The sequence below is a fragment of the Columba livia genome, chromosome Z (genome assembly GCF_036013475.1).
Source record: "Columba livia isolate bColLiv1 breed racing homer chromosome Z, bColLiv1.pat.W.v2, whole genome shotgun sequence".
NCBI classification, from domain to species: Eukaryota; Metazoa; Chordata; class Aves; order Columbiformes; family Columbidae; genus Columba; species Columba livia.
In genome coordinates, this window is record NC_088642.1 from 15,626,297 (window position 1) to 15,643,961 (window position 17,665).

Consider the following 17,665-nt stretch of genomic DNA (forward strand, 5'->3'; position numbering starts at 1 on the left):
GATGTTTGGCACCCATCAGCTTGCAGGGGCAGGCTGCCACCGCTCCACCTGGTTCCTGCCAGAAGTGTCTAAATCTTCATGCCATAAACAACTGACAGAGTTTGCCTTTCAAGTTGGAAAACCAGGGATTAACAAATCTAATGCAAAAGGTTGTGTGCAGACCCACGTGGCTGCTGCTTGTTACTCCAATATTCTTTTACCTGTCTCATCTCCCACTTGGAGCATTTTGTTCCTGTGGTGCCTGTTTCTCTGCAAGCATTACAGAGATTATTGCTGCCAAAAACCCTCTCTCACTTCTCCCCACACCAGCCTTTCTTTTCTCCCCCCAGGCTGCCCCTTGCTCTGTGCTGGCACTCACATTCAAGAGACAGCTGGCTGAAAGTGATGGGGGAACCGCTGGCCTAAGAAATAACTCCACTGAAAGAAAAAGTTAGTCTTTCATCTGAATCAATTAGCTGAGTGCCCATGCAGTGACAAAAATGCTCATGCCAGCTCAGGACAAGAGGAGCCATGTGGCAGAGGAGGGTGAGGGTATATTGAAGGTAGAGTCTGAGAGATAAGGATGAACATTTTCTCGGCGGTGGTGTCAGTGTAAGTGCACGGTGACACCACAACTGCACACACCTTCATCTTTCCAACCACAGCAAGTGAGGGAGCAAGGAGACATACCAGAGACTGGCGCCATCTCACAGACACCTTACAGGGCTTTGCCAGACAGTTCCTCCAGGACAGAAACCCCTGTGACAGGCTGAGGGCTTTTCAAGACACAAGGGTTGTCATTTAAAATGTGATGCAGCTCTGTCAAAAATAAGCTTTTTAGGGGCACTCAATTTTAGTCAGAAAAAATATGTTAAAGAAAACTTTGAAGTGTTTGATTTTGACTAAAGAGTAAGGGAAATGGAAAAAGTGTTCTTCAATATTTTCTTAACTCAGCCTAAGTGCAACAGTATAAAAGGCAGTAAAAATGGTCATGTAAACCAAATGCAATCAAATTTTCAATCAAATGTACTTTAAACTGTGGAGGCTAGTTTCTAAATTTCCATGTTGGGTTTGGTCACCCACTTTCTTTCTTTTGTAAGAGGAGAAGCAAGTAAATGGGCAATTGTTTAAAAATCAAGAAAGCATTCAGAAAGCCAATGTAGACTGCTGTTCTGCCAGTGCCTGCATTACACACCTTTACAGTAAGTCACCATCAGTGGACTCTAGGGATTGAGAAAAAGGGAACAGAGGAAATCAATATGACCTCAAGAAAAGTAATGGCATTTCCTGTTGGGCTTAGTTTTTCTCCTATACCCTTTCAATCCTTTCCCTCCCGAATAATCTATGTTTTAATTACTACCAGCAGTGTCTTTTCCCTCAACATGTTTTCAGCTCATGAGCCATACCCAGCACAGCCAGAATGTGCAAAATGAAGGCCTTGCAAGCAACCTGCAGACAGCCTGAAACCTGTGGAAAACCACAGAGGAGACTCTGTAGATCTAAGACAGATTGATTTTGAAATAGAAATGACTGAAATCTTCCAGACAATCTGCAAACACTCATCAAGAGTCACCTGGCACCTGGCTATGCATTAAACCACAAGTGTATTCAGGTGTGTTGTGTCTCACAGGCTCTGCAAGGCACGCTGTGGTTGTGCACAGACACTGTTTCACTCTCCGTCTTCCAGCAAATTTCTGTCAGGGGATTAGACACTGCCAGAAAGGTACAGTCCTGCCCTGTAATACATTTCTATTTGAGAAATTCTTGCCCCTGTCCATCTGCAGGTGCCTTTCAGATGTCACCTGGGTGCCTTTGACCCATGGATTTGTTGCTTTGCTGTATGAAATCAAGTCCTCTCTGAGGATATGAGGGACACTCCGCAGGGAAGACACAAACACAGGCACACACCCCACACCCTTACAAACCCCCTCAGGAAGGGACATCAACATGACATCAACATACCCATGCAGGTGCACCCTACTACAAACGTGCCCTGTAGACTGCAGTGGTGGCTTTCCAGCCAGGCAAAAATGCTGCTTGTGCACAGCAAAATTGCAGGAGGGAGTCCTGGGCCTCTTTTTTCACCCCTCTTCACAGTCCTCACTGCCAAAACATCAGAGGGGAGGAACCTTGGCCTTTCACATTGTGGCACTGGGGGTTTTTAATTGCCCTTTTTTTGTTTGGTTGTTTTGGGTTTGTTTGTTTGAATTTTTTCTTTCCAAATAGTTGCATGGTTGTTGTTGAGGGGGTTGCATGTTTTTCATCCCTTTCATTTTTTGCTTTCCTTTCCTTATTGCTTTTGGCGGTTGGGCCTTCTTCCCTTCCCCCTCCTTTCTGCCCCCTCCCCCCTTTTTTAATTTTTGTTTTTGTTTTACTTTGCTTTTATGCTTTTCCGTGCTTTTTGGTTTGAGGATATTTCTTTATTTAAACCTGTGTTTCACTTTGCTTTCTTTTTGCCTCCTCCCCACCCCCCGCCCTTCCTTTCTTCTTCGTTTCTTCTCCCTTTCCTTTTGTTTTTCGCGGCTGTTTCTCGCCCGCGGCACACGCGCGTCTCCCGGCCGCCGGGGCTCCGTGGCCCTGCGTGGAGCCACCCCGGGTGGCCCCGGCCCCGCGCGGGGCGGGCGCGGCTGCGGGCGGCAGCAAATCAGCGGGGCCCGGGCCGCGCATAAGAAGGGCGGGCGGCAGCCGGCCCCATCCCTCCCGGCGGCGGCAGGATGCACCATGAGGAGCTGGCGCCCCTGCAGCGGCCCCGCTACGGCTGTGAGTGGGGTCGAGGGGGGAGTGGGGGGGGCTTCAGGCCGCTTTTTTCTTTTTTTGTTAGGTTTGGCTTGTTTTTTGTTTGTGTAGGGTTTTTTGTTTGTTTATTTTGTTTTTTTTTGTCATCTTCCCTTGCCGGCTTTCGTGGTTTAATATTAAAAGAAGGACTCGAGGGAAAGTAGAACCTGGTTAGCAGACGCTGTTGCAGCGCTCCGGTTTACTTTAGGTTTGTTTGCAACGAGCTCCGGCTGGGTTTTGAACAGGTTTTCAGGGGCTGGGTTTTGTTCTGAAACTTTCCGAATGGATTATAGCGGTAGCTCCTCGTTGCAACTGGAGGTTTTAGGTTGTAGCTAGAGCTTTGGGTTATAACTTTATAACGAAGTTGTGACTGTAGTTTCTGGTTGTAACTTTGTAACCTTTGGATTATCAGTGCGGATTACCAAATTGAAACTTTGCTTTCTAATTTTGTAACTTCGGAGTAGAACTTTGTGAATTTAAATAATAACTGGAGTGAGGTGAGGAGCAGTGCAGGTACCAGGTATCTCTTTTCAGACGAGATGTATTTAAATTCCCAAACCTGTATTCAAGTAAAGCACTGAAGCACCTTCCCCTCTCTTGCTGCAAGGCTTTCTCAGCATTGCTGTGCCGTGCTCGAATCCTGCACCGGGCTGTACTTTCTCCCGGTTCCTGTGGGGAGAGCAGTGCAAGCCTTTGACTTTGCATGTGTGTAAGAAATGCCTTTTATATTTCAGGCATTGCAAAACGTGAACAGACAAATTATTTGCAAAGCTCACAACAACCCTTGCACTTTGTGGTCTGATGAGCAGCTTCCCAGGTCTTAGCATAACAGTATTGTTGAAAACCGGTTCTGAAACCCCTTTTTTTGAAAGAGGCACAAAAACATTGGACAACATTAGGGGCCATATCACTTCCACCCAGGCTGGAAAGAAAAGGTGGTGCTTTGCAGTGAGACCTTCAGCATGGAGCATGCTGTGCACTCCTGAGCATTTTTCTCTATTGATACCTGCCATTTGGGGTAGTCTACAGAACCTGCAAGTAGGTTTTATTTTTCAGTTGCACCACATAGTGGGTGGATGAGAGACTTTTTGAAGGTAGGCTCACTGTTGTCAGTACTAATAATGTTTTCTGGAGTGGTTACTACAGACGAAGGCTGGGTGCCTGTGGTAGTGTGTTAGCAAAGTTGAGTATTTTGCTTGTGAAGCCAATCTCCCAATCATCTTGGCTTGCTCCTGTGGTAAAGCAGTGAATGAACAGTGTGCTGTGTGGTGCACCAGCCCAAGGTCGGCACTTTGTCCACTTGTCTGACATGCAGAAACCCCTCAGATGTGTGTGGTGTGCCTATCAGGCCTCCAGCAACAGGGGCTTTTCTATGCAGGTCTCATCTGGCTGGTATAAGAACTATATATGTGAGTCTGATGTATATATGAGTATATATGTGAGTCTGGTGATGTGGCACTTGCTAGTTTGCTATGAATTCAAATATGGTCAAAGTTGAGGCTTTGACGTAAAGCAAAGGGCTCATCCTTTATGCCTTGGTTCCTATCTGGATGCTGAGGATGATTTACCTTATTGACAGAGATGCTGGGGGTATTTTGAGAATCTCAGGCCTTACTTATTACAAGGAAAGAATGACCTTGTTAAGGATGCTGAATGTATTTTTGAAGATAAGGTCTGTCCTCTCAGTATTTATACTTCACTGTGGCAGTTCAGAACTTTTTGCAGTGGTGACCAGGGAGAAGTTGGTGTTTGGATTTTTAGCCACTTTCCAGGTTTCTGGTCTTCTGTCCCATGGACAGAAGCAGATAAGATCATCCTTCTTGACTTTTCTGCTGCTAACTTCCTTCTGACAAATGCTGCCTGCTTGCTCAGGCTGCAGTGGCTATTCTGTTTTACCCTGAATGCTGTTGTATCACACTGCATCCTCATTTTTCAGGATGGAATTTTTTTTTTTTTTGTCCTGCTGAAACTTTTGAGACAACTCTCCTGTCAAGGGACTGGGCAAAAGCTCCTCAAATATGCTAGACTGATGCCTATATTTCTAAAAAAAAAAAAAAAAAAGAGCCAAAGAACTCCATAGAGAACTCTGTACACCAAAGAACAAACCATAACCTTGTCTGTAGTGAAATTGTAAGTATGGGTGATGGGTGCATGTTTGGTTTTTCAGCCTGTGCCTAGGAAACAAAATATGCTTTATCTGCACTGTATTTGCCTTCCATTTTGGGACAAGGAGGGAGACAGCATTTTAAAGAGTCGGGGTGGGGGGAGAGCTCCCTAACTAGAAAACTTATACCAGCATTGTCTGAACACGTATGAAGCCCATCACAATTTGTAGGTTCTCTGTATAGCTAAAACTGCACTTTAGGTCACTGGCAAACAGTCCTTAATGTTGAACATAACATCTATGCTGGATTTCCTAGAAGAGTTAATAGGTTTTTCAAGTTAGGCTATCAAATTTCCAAGACTCCTTCCTAGTACTGTTTCAAACATTTAACTTTGACTTTTGACTTTGGCTTCAAGCTCATGGCAAAGTTTGTGTGTTGCTTTGAAGAAGGTTAGAATTTTACTAGGATAATTCTCTGCTAGGAATCGTATGAACCTGTGCGTGGTTGTCAGTCGTGTTTCATTTTGATAACTAGAGAGGAAGATACATGCAAACTTTGGCTACATTTTGTAGCCTGATGGATACCGTTTGGGGAGGAGAAAAAGTGTCCCTGAGCATTAGACCTTGTAGTACAAAACAAGTAACTGAGAAGACATATCCTTGACTTAAAACTAACTTTGCATTACAAGTTTTGCTGATGTAGTAGCGCAGAGACATGCATCTAGAAAAAAATCCTGATCATTCTAATCTTTAAAGTCATGAAACAATTGAATGAAACCAGACAAGATGATCCCTTTCTGGGTGGGTGGTGCTACTTCAGTATTAACATGATTCACGGGAGAAACAGGAGCTTGGAGCAAAGCCTTTGAGCCTTCTCTTAGCCTGTTAGGGCCAAAGCCTTGTGGCTTTCTGGACTGCTTGTTGAAAGGTACCTCCAAATCTGCATGCTGTCAATAGCTTAAAAAAGATAGAAGATATTTCTGTTTGTCTCCCATTGAGTCTTTCAGTCAAGCACCAGCTCAAGTGAGATCACACAAGTAGAAGGAAGCTGCTTATACAGCAGAAAATGTGTTAACAGATGCACCACAACCAAATTTATGTAGCTGCTTTCCACTCTGTGCTGGTATTGAGAAATAAACCAAGCAACAGCTGTAACCAGACAGAAGCAGAGAAATAGGATGTGTGATACAAGTCAAGCTATGAGCAATTTCTACAACAAAAATGCTTGGTGCTGTTGAAGATAACAAGGAGAAAATGTATAAATCTTGGGAGATGCCTCACAGATTAAACACAAAGTCTTGAATATAGGAAGGTGATAAATCAGGTAGTGGTGTATCTTTGAGTATGCCTTTTTCCTTACACTTGCAGGTACTTTATAGCTAGTTCTCCCTTTAACCTCTGTGCAGAAACAAATGCTTAAGTTTTTAAGATGTGTCTGAATGGCTTTGCTGTGCTTCCAGGAATGTCATAAAGGTACAGTGAGTGAGGCCATGAGTGTCTGGATTTGTAAAGGATTTTGTCCATTTCCATACTCAGAGTATCTGAACGTACACTCCAGGTCCCTGTATACTGATGCATCTGTTGGAGACAAGCAGCTAAAGAAGTCATCTCTCCTGCTGAAGCTGGAAGTTCAGCTTCAGTAGGCGTATATCGTTAAATACGGGAGAAACTTGACTTTGGTATCCAGTGATGAGGGCGTTGCTTGTGCTTCTGGTCATGGCTTCCAGGGCTGCTTCTGTTTGGCACTAGGAGTTAGGAGATGAGACAAATAAGCAGCATGAAACATTGTGAGGGAGAGCTGCCCTGCCTGTAAAGACAGGCAGGGCAAACCTAAAGTGAAGCACAGCCTACGCCTCTCTGTGAAACTGTGCCTGGCTTCTTACTTCAGCAGGATGTGAAAACTTGCAAACCATTGTTTTTTTGAAAAGCATTTAACTTTAGAAACTATGAATTTGCCTCTGTCTATTAAATGCAGGGAAACAAATGGTTATTTTTCAATTTAAGAGGGGAAAAAATATTTTGGTAGAAGTTCCATAGGATTTTTTAAAGTGAAAACAGATGTTTTTTTCTTTTTTAAAGCCAAAAATAAAAGGGCTTAACTGTGTCCTACACATATATTCTTTTGGGTGTATACTTTCTTGTAGTACTTGTGGTTTATGAGAACACTTTTCTTCTCCTTTTTTATTGATGGGTGTAATTTGGCAACCAAATACACTGTTTATCTCTTCTACTCTTTTGTAGGTTGCTAATGATTAAACTGCTGAATGAGAACTTGAAAAGTTTAACTGCTTTGTTTAACCAAGTGCACGTAATTCATTTGGTAGGAGTGGTTCTCTGTGTGCTTTTTGTACAAAGGCTCATCTCCCTTGTAGTCCCTTGGTAAAGAAAGGACGGACCTATGTTACAGCACGCTTAGAGCTACTTGAACACAGTTGAAACAAGAAATATTACTGTTGCACTGGAAATGGGATTTATAGCACATGTGAGTGTGCTAGATCAAGCCTAATACTTTAGGCAAGGAAAAGGAAGTACGCAGACTTGCAAGCCACCTCTTCTGTTAACTGGAGTTGCAGTTATGTAGCTGTTCTAGCTCAATATTTTCTTGATACCATTGCTGATTCAAGCTGACTACGATTTACCAGGAATAATCTTGCATATGAGATGGAAAAAAAAATGCCTGGCAATGATAGGTAGGACTAGTGGGTCATATTTCAGTGGGATGATAAGCAAATGTGTTCTCCAGTCCTCTGCTCCTTACAGGAAATTATTAACCTGCTGTGTTTGCTTCACTTGTTCAGGCCATTTCAGTGTTTTTTTGGAACAGGTATCCTTGAGCTGCTACATGTTGTAGAATGAAAGCATAGGTGCTGGATGCGGGAGAAGTGGTGCCCACCCTGGCCCTGAGGGAGCATGATCAGGGACACCAAGGGCCAGGTGCCCCCATCCACCTGGCACAGGGGCACATTTGTACTGGTGACCAACACCTTTCCCCTGGCACTGTGCCAGTTCTGGTTAGCCAGCTGCTATGGCCTTGGCCGAGGGTACCCTGGTCCATGGTGGTGATGAACTGGTGGGGCGGGCAGTGCCTGCAGGGTGCTCTTGTGGCCAAGGGCCTTGGTAGATGTTGGAGTGGGCCATGTGGCAGGAGTGGGAGGGGTTAGAGTCCTGGTCCTTACATGGAGTTCTTTGGAGAAGAGAGAAGGAGAAGAGAAGGAGAAGAGAAGAGAAAAGGGATGCTTTGGTTTAGAGATAAACCTCCTTGTTACCCATCAAGGGAGATACTGAATCAGGTGGTGTTCATACAAATTCTGCACAGCTCCCAAATACCTTTTGAAATGTGTAAGCAAATAAACAGCCATTAAGAACCTGTGCTGATAGCTGATTTCAGTGTTAAATTACTGTTTTGTTCAAATGAGTATGCACTAGCAAGAAACACTTACCTGGAGGAATTATGTCAGTTCTCTTATCACTTATTGGCCAAGTTAACGTCAGCCAGGTATAAATTTTTCAGGAGTCAAATTCAAGGAACACCTTAGAGCTCTCACTCATGACTGCTGGCAAACTGCTGCCAGCCCCTGTGGACCTACTGCCTCAAGGTGTGGTGCCTTGCCTGCCTGCCATCCAGGTAGGCAGAGCTGTCAGAAACTGCTGTCCTCATCCCAGATGCTTCTGTTGGCTTGGGTGTATCAGGCTAAGCAGTCTGTGGCTTCAGCTGAAGTGTGTGATGAAGGATATGGTCTTTGCCAGTTCTCCCCTGTGGACTCTGATCTGCTTCTTTCAAAGTGCAGTAAAAGCTCTCGTGGTATCTAGCAAGGTGTTTAAACTGATTCTTACTAGGCTCCAAAGTCTGATGGGAAATATGTAGTCACGCGTGCCATCATCCTTTACTGGCTGTTCCTCCTGAAAATTAATGGCATACTCCTGCATTTTTGCTTGATTCGTAAAGCTGCTTGGTACACTGGTTATACTTGCAGGATCAGAGCCTCACGGCTTCTAGGAGTACAGCAGAGACTAATCCAGGGGCAGTCTGAATGTGAAGTGCCCAAACTCTGTAAAGAAATCTGCTTCATGAGGGCAATGGTTCTTTCACAGTGTTGTAATGTTGAACTATAGGCCAGTAAATATTTTACTTGTGTTTTTAAAAGGATGTTTCCAAGGTGTTTAGGGGAATCCTAGATATATGTACAGTGATATGTTTCTAATAGTGTGTTTAGAAACAAGGTAAAAAGCTTGAAAACTAAACAAGGACACGGGTCTGCTTTGCCAAAAAAAAATGATCCTGTATCTTCCTCCATGAGACAAGTTGCTGTTTTCAACTGTTGTCAATTAATTGGGATCCTATGTGCTCCTTGCTATAGACTCTTGCAACTGGTGAGACTTCAACAGCCTGAACTTGCCGAGGTGCCTTCAGCTGCTCTGTCAGACTGCTGTGGTCTTTACCTCCTGCAAATGTTCATGTGATGGCACTGAGATCTAATCTGTCAGAAAGCTAATCTCTCCTTGAAGAGCTGATTTGCAGTTATCTCAGGCCTCTGCAGGGTCTGGCTGCAAACCTCACAGCTGTGCCTGCTGGCCTGAGGCAGGGGGGACTTTCTGGCCAGGTGAGACTGTGGCAGCCAGATTTTAAATGTGCTTAAATTGCTCTGGAACAGCACCCTGAAGTTGTGGTTTTGCATGTGCTTTCAGTCAGCTTTTCAGTCAGCTTTGCGACCTCGGCTCCTTCTATGGGATAATTTTTGGCTGGATTAGGTCCCCAGTCTGGCTTGCCACATGAATCTGCAGGCAGGTCTGCCAAGATGATGCAGTAGCTGGAGCAGTGATGAGCACAAGTGGCTGGGAAAATGGCAGGTTGAGCTGTGTTACGGCTGCATATAGGGATCTTGAAAGTGTATGATGGGGCAACAAAATGTGCAGGCAACTCATGAGCATGGACTGGGGAGACACAAGGAAAGACCAGCCTGTATCACTGTGGTCTCCACCTGAGTGCACCTGTTGTGGTGCCACTGCCACCCCAGTGCCCTGCTGCTGGGGTTGCTCTTGGCCCTGCTGCTGCCCAAGGAGTTTTACATAAATATTTGAGGGAATTTCATCTCTAGCACTGTAGTTTAATAAATCTCTAAGTATCAGTAAAGGCATGTCAAAGTTCACCAGGCAGTGGAAAGAAATTGTAAGAGAGTCTAAATACTGTGCTGCTTGAACAAGAAAGGAAAATAAATGCTTTTTGTACATAAAGCAAGATTCAAGATGCTTTTCCAACACTTTTCTGTTGGTAAAATTACTCTTGACTTGCAGGACCTCAAAACTGTAGGGATGAGATGTGTCTTGTGGTATGTGCTACTTATTTCTGGGATTTTTAGGGATTTTTAGCCCAATTGATTTACCCAGTCAATAGCTGTCTGGCCTCTGTTCACTGGTAGACAAGTCTTAAGTTCTGTAAGTACCATATAGCAGAATAAATAATGCATTGAAATACCAGCGTGCATATGTGGTAGTGTAACTAAAAGGAATGCAAAGGAGTCCTGGGGAGAGCAGGGTTTACATTTAGATGAATCTGGGACAGACTATTTTACCAAGGAAAAACGGTCAGCTGTTTTTACAAAATCAGCACACAGTAAATGTGATTTCACTACATCTGAGCTCTGAAGTTGTTTTGAACACTGCTTTTCAGACCATAGCAGAGCACAGATTTCTTTGCTGTGATTTGGTGGAAGCTGGGAGATGAACCAGCCTTGGCTTGACGTTTGGAATTGTGTGGCTGCTGACTACTGAAGGTAGATTGACAGATTACCTGCAAGGATTGGATGTGGTTGCCTGCTGCTTTGAATTTATATCACCTCTGACTACGGTAATGAAGTTTAACAAAAGGGTGAGAATGCTCCAGAAAATACACAGCTTTTATCATATGTCAAGTGAGCTCCTTGTTTGTTCTCCAGTTTCTATCTTCATACAGATCATGAGAAGGAAGACCACATGGTTTTGCTGAAGATTTTACTCACGTGAAATATTTTAGAACAAAATGGATCAAATTTCTTAGTATTGTGGGTAGTAATAGGCAAAACAGGGGTTGGTGTTTCCTAAAACACTGAACCTTGGCAGTAACACTCCCTCCTCCACCCCCCCACCCACCCCCTTTATTTTTTTGCTATGTCTAAACAAAATTAAGTAGTTCCAGAAAAGTTTTTATCAGAAGCCTCTGTAAACAAAGGTGGATTTCTGGAACATTTATCTGTATCCTTTTTCCTAAAACTATGGTGGGAGGGTGTTGACTGGTAGGCTGTTTCTGTCCAGGCTGCAAATGCTGCCCATTGACAGGCCTACGTGAACTCCCCAAAAGGTTGAAGAAATGAGCAGCCAGGATTTTTAGGTTCTTGTAGCTGTAAGGGAATTGATCTGTGCTAGCTTCTTGGGCACATCTGAGATGTAAACTTACATCCAATTAGGTTATTTCCATTTAATTTCCTCAACTTTTGAAATTTAAACTTCCTTGGAAGTTGACCATTTGCATGAAATCAACACTGTTGATGGATAAGGCTTGTTGTGACACTAGGTATATACAGGAGTAGTTCCCAGATAGAACAGGAATAACAGATTCACCTTGGCAAGATTCTGCTGATAGAATAGCTATGTTTTCAGACTGCTCTGCTCCCTATGGCAGCTGTAAACACCTATTGTAAGGAGTCTGATTTCAAAGTGTGGGCAGAGTTTAGAGGAAGAACCATTACAAGTCCTAGAAAAAGTCTTGATTTTTAAGGAAACAGGCTGTGACTATACAAAATATGATAAAAGTCAGTGATCAGCCCTTGAGGATGTGTATTTCCTTTTTTGGGTAGATACTTCAAAAATTGCAAACACATAGCTTAATTTGATGTTAAGTTTGTGTGTTGCTTGTACTGTGGTTGCCATGACAGTGGCTGAAAACTAGTTACACTTCCTTTATGTTAGTGGTCTTGGTACTGCTATTTCAAGCAGAATGCTTGTTTTGAGGTGCTTACATAATGTTTCCAATACTCTCCTAATATTTTTATTCATGACTGATTTTTTTTTTTTTTTAATATTGTTACTGTGGTTCTTTTGTTAATGGAAATGGGTTCAAGGCAGCAAGGAAGCTCTCCCGTGTTAAGTAGTTGTTGCATTAATCCAAACTTTATTCTTTGGAATGGGCTATGGAGTAGACACAAGCAAGTAACCTGAAAAATTAAGTTATTCAAGGTGAGATTGCCAAAGCTTTGTGTTAGTTCGGGGGAAATATGAACTTAGTAGAATTAATACAGTTATACTCACAAACTTGAGTGTATGATTTTTGGTGAAAACTCATCTTGTGAGTACAGCTGTCACTAACTTGTTTTAGAAATTGAAGTACTCCATTAATTGATAAGTTAGGAGGAACATCTGGGTCACTCCATATCTGATTTTTGCAGTGATATGTATGATGGTAGAAGTGTCATTGTTTCTCAGAGCAGTTTTGACTCACTATTTAGGTATTGAATGTACTGAGTGGAAGGGTGGTGTTTTGTCTGTTCTTTTCAGACCTTGCTCAAAGACTTAAATCTTTAGTTCTTTCATTCTCTTGTGTGATTCTAACTCCTAGTGATGAAGGAAAAATTTATTCTTATTACTGAGGGCATGTGAATGAGAAGTAAGGGTTGGAGTTGTCCAGAAGCAGTGTGGGCAATTGTCCTGAGAGCAATGTCTGCCTGTCTGTGCATTGTGCTCCTGAAGTGAACTAGTAGGAAGAACTGGAAGGAAGTCACCCTGGAGCCAGCAGTGCCAGCTCCAGTAACTCTGCAAGTACTTCCTCACCTACTGTGGAGGAGAGGCAGCCAAGCAGGTTTTAGCTGATAACTGAGGCCATTGCTGATATGGGACAACCCTCAAACTGGTCACATGCATGGATACACTGAGTCTGCCTTCTTAGAAGAATGTATCACCTCACTCATGAAACAAGAGCAAAGAAAGTATGTCTCTACCCCCTGTGCCTTTCTGCACCTGTGTGGACCAGCACAGCTGGCAAGGCCAAGGGGTTGTAGGGTGAGACCCTAGTTTGTGAGCCTGAGACTGCATCTCACTCCCTTTGTAGTAATTCATGCTTGTGCAGGACCATCTCAGCTGCAGGAACAGTGGTTTTGAGAGTTGTCTTACAAGTAGCTCAGCTCTCTTACCAAGGGAACTGGGGATGTCAGAGGGAGGGCAGGAACCACCATTGCTCTGTTCAGTCTCTGAGTCTGGATGCCCAGGGCCTCTGTTCATCACCTAAACTTAACATATCTGTATGCTGAAGTTCTGCATCATACAGTATTTCTTTACATAATAAATGTACCTGTAAATCAACTTGAATTAGAGACTTCAAAAGTACTGTAATAATCACTTAGGAATGAAAAGCAAGGCAGAGAAATGTGTTATCCAAGTTTAAGGCTGCAAACCTCATGGCATGCATATTTTTCTCTTTTATTCACATGCTTGTGTTTGTATCTTGAAGGAAAAATGTACTGTAATATTTCAGGTGTTTTCTGGAGCTCCTTTGAGAGTATGAAAAGAGTGAAGCAGATGATTTGTTTGGAGCTGAATTGAAGGACTCTGCAATAGACTAGCTGAGGAAAGAGCAGGGGATGATGAGTTGTCAAAGGAAGAATTAAGACCAGATGTCAGGGCTGGGGGTTTCTACACTGCAATCTTTCTTATGGTGATTTCAAATTTCCTTGTTGTTTAAGTAATGGTCTTGTTTACGTGTTTACTAGACAGGTGTTTCAGTCCTTCTGAGTCCAGTGGTTCAGACTTTGAGACTCATGTAGCACTTATGAGTTATTCAGTGACACTTGGTCACAGCTTTCTCCTCAGGTTCTCTTTCTTTCACTCCACCATTCCTGCTTGCCATCCTCCTTTTTGTTCTCTAAGCTATACCTTACCACATTTCTTCCAGCTGCTTACTGTGCTGCGAGTTTGCTGATAGGAAGCTTTTTGATGTCAACATCCCAATTATCTGAACGTTGAATCCATTTGGCAACTACTCCCTCCCAAACCAATGCAATCATGCTGGACTTCTTTCAGGAAATCTGAGAGGCTCTTCCCTTCCCCTCTCTCTGACTCCTCCTGTTCCTTTTGTTGTCCCTTTTGTTCTTGTCTTTCTCCATTCTCACAGCCCTTCCCTAACTAACCTTCAGGTGTTAGGGATTTGTTACAAGTTTGTGTATAAATTACTGTCCTGGTCTCAATCTGTAATGCGGATGAGCTTTTTGACACTTTCAAGATAGAAAATGAACAAGTTTCTGATTTAACCAACAATCCTGTGTAGTATTTTCAGGGCATTATTGGTTGCTGTTTAAATGGCCATAAGTCTTTTGAAGAATAGTAACAGTGACCAAAAACTTCCTTGTGGACCAAAAACTTCCTTGTGCTCTTCCTTGTGGACTTCAACTAGTTTGCCTTTCAGTGAAGCACCAGTGGCTCTTGTCAGGCATACTTAGTGTCTTCAGTCTAGGATCCCCCTTTGCCATGGTAAGCCTTGAACTTTCTTCTGGTCCTGCATGTTGACTAGTAAGTCTCAGAGAACTTAACTAGCGGTGATCTTAGCTGCTGTTTGCACAGCAAACTGTCCAAACTGGCAGCAGTAGGAGTGTAATAGAGCTGTGGGTCAACATCAACATGTGCAAACAGGTGAGGGGTGGACAAACCTGAATTGGTGTTTCCTGCTGCCAGTGTGGTGAGTTCAGTCTGTGCCCTGCCCTTCCTCTGTATGGCCTCTAGCACCTCTTTCCTGTTCTTCCACTCCACTTCTGCAGTAGCTTTCTGCCCTGTACATGATCCACAAATGTTTATGGGTGGAGTTGTGGCCACAGGTGGCGGTGATGTGACAACACATAATGAAAATTGCCTTTGAGGTTCAGCAGAAGGCTGAAGGAACATATTTTGCTGTTACCTTGCTATGCCTCTGCTTTCAGCTTCTTGAATGCATTTCAGACGAACTTTTCACCCTTTTTGGGTAGCCTTCAAAGTGTTTTATCCTCCACAAGTCACTCCTCCTTTTATGTATGTGTGCATATGCATTTGACTTATTGATATACCTGCAGTTTCTTTCAGAGAAAAATATAAACTTTTTAATGCTAGAAATAAATTTGATGGCATTTGTGGGCAAGAGATGTAGCATTTTTCTTCTGACTAAAGCCAATTACAAGATTGTAATCTGTAAGAGGTGTGCTGTAGATACTAACATTTTTCTGTATCTTTCATAGTTGAGTAGTGTATCTTTAGTTGACTGGCAATATGAAACTGTCCTTTTTCATTATTTCATTTACATTATGCTTGTGTGTAAGTTGAACTGACGTCACAACAGGTAAAATGTAAGGAAATGGAATCCATATGGTAAAATTCTGTTTCTTTAATTGAAGATTGTTAATGTATATTGTTAATAAAAAGCAAACAGGTTAAAGTAATTCCAGTGAAATGAATGGAGCAAAGGGTGAATGTGTCAAAATACATGGAATTTTAATCACAAGTTCTTTATTTCAGAAAATAGTGAATGTATGAAACTGACAGAGGGAACCTTTTGTGCTTTACTATTTGTTTTCTCATTAATTAACCACTGGAGAATGAAAACCTGTTGGAAATTCCTGCTGGAATGTACAATATTATTTTGAATGGCTTGAGCCTCCAGTGATGTGCAAATCTGACCAACCAGCCTTTCGAAACAGTACTTTTTAAAAGCCCACATGAAAAATGTAATTTCTGTTGTGTGTGGAACCTAAACAAACCTTCCAGTTTGACTGACTACTTACCACTGTAGCCTTTTCCAAGCTGCCTTCAAATTTGGCCATTTTAATGGCTTTTAAACTATGCAAGTGTAGATAGGATGGCCTGCAAGGGAAAGAAATAACTTATAATTGCTGTTCATTGTCTCTCCAGGTTCATCAGTATGAGTGTTTCCTTAGGCTTGGAACTTTTTCAGGAACATGGACAGAAGGTTTCTTAGTAAAGAGTTTTAAGGTCAACTGGGTAATTCATAGAAAGGAGCTAGAATTTTAAAGGTGTCATTTGAGCACCTGAATCTCGGGGAAACCTGTTGTGCACTGAGGTGACCAGCTAGCCAAGTATGCAAAGATAAACAGTTAAAATTTCATTAACAGGTTACATTAAGTATTGCTGGAAGAAGTGACACTGGCAGTTTAATGTAGGTGGAAGTAGTTGAGCAATAGGCTGATAAATGACATTTCATGTTTGTAACTGTAGATCATGACACTTGAAGCTAACTGAAATTGCTTGGAGTTAGATTTTCATATACATTCTTCCAGTCCATTACTGGCTCCTTGTTCTTCCAAACATACAGAAGAATTATACTGAAGTTAAGATTAAATGAACTATGTTATTTTTCTCCACAACATGAAAGGACTCTACTAGAAAAAAGAGGGCCACACTCTGGTACCATTATACAATAAAATAATGTTACAACTACTTGTTTTGCCTCTACTAAAGACTCACTTGATGGTATTATAGAAAGCTGAGGTTTGAAAGTAAAGGATGTGTATACCTATAAGGAGCAAAATGAACGCCAGACATTCTGGCAGCACATGTGGTTACGTGCTGAATACCAAAGCTATCTTGTGTCTGTGTGGCTACATGAGATTTTTTTTTTTTTAACTTTGTGGGAATTTGAGTATCTTGAGACATGTGAGGAGTCCTACAGCCTTCTGCCAGTGTTGGAACTTGACAGACTGTGACACCAGTTTTGATGCTTGGCTCCAGGAGCATAGACTGTGATTGCTGTTGCACCACCATCCCCTTGGTAAGATTGTCCTAAGGTCCATGTATTGTAATACTGCTCTGTCTCTGTAGATGGATGTGGTTGGACTTGTGGGAGCAGATATATGAGTGAAATAGGACTTTTTTCAAGGAAATGGTTGGAGGAGGACTTAGAGTGAATGAAAAAGAATGAGGCTCTATGAGAATGCTGAAGGGAAAAACTGGTTTAGCAAACATTTTTAACTTTATATCAGGATGCCTTTTTGCTGGACTTCTGCTGTCAACACTCCCATGTTAACGGTCTTTGTTTGTTTTCCCTGTTTGCGCAGTGTCTGGCAGTGAGATCTGGTCCAGAACAGTGATCTTGTAGATCCTTGTGAGGGCAGATAATGTCTATCTGTTGGACAGAAAGTGTGTATGTATTTCTGTATGAAAATCTGAGCCTGCATGCTTTGGACAATGTAATAATTAGATTAGGAGAGACATATCTATTTTGAAGAGAGAGGGAGAGTGGTTCAATGTTGGAAAGACTTGGAAAATACCATACTGAAGAGCCTCATAATTTAATGAAGTGTATTAGTCTATTCTATCAAGTGAATCTGCTCTTGAAGTTCACAGCTGCTGTAGCTTTTTTGAGTGCTGGCAGTGTTTGCCTTTGTCCAGAGCCCTTTATTGGAGCAAATGTTCAGGGAATTGACTGAATTCCCTCCACTGGAGCCATAGAAAAAAAGCTCAGGCCATCTGGTTTTATTGTTGTGGCACATGCACTAGCTGCTTGTGACTGTGTTCTTTAACAGGAAATTTATAAAAAAAAGTTTGATCAGAGCCTTACATTTTTCATCAAAAGGTAAATGTCCTCTAGTATAACCATAGATCTGGTGGTACTAATGCCTTAACAGAACACCTGTAATAGGTGTGTTGTGCTGTAATTTTAACAAACACATGTAACAGGTGTTTTGTGCTCTGATTCGTTCTTAGTATTCTGTTGAATGATCTCTGTTCATATAGTTAAAGTCAGCATACGTTCTTCTGCATATTTAGTGAACTGTTGCATTAGATACCTGTGAATTGATATTG

General features: G+C 42.4%; 1 protein-coding gene across 4 annotated transcripts in view; it reads left to right on the forward strand.

The window, feature by feature from the left end:
* The first annotated feature begins 2,523 nt into the window (after window positions 1-2,523).
* IQGAP2 (IQ motif containing GTPase activating protein 2) overlaps window positions 2,524-17,665 on the forward strand; it is a 131,698-nt gene continuing 116,556 nt past the window's right edge. For all 4 annotated transcript variants that reach the window (XM_065047367.1, XM_065047369.1, XM_065047368.1 and 1 more), the window contains exon 1: window positions 2,524-2,739. In XM_065047367.1, the coding sequence (XP_064903439.1) occupies window positions 2,694-2,739 (46 nt within the window). In that variant the 5' untranslated portion in view covers window positions 2,524-2,693. The remainder of the gene's footprint in view (window positions 2,740-17,665) is intronic.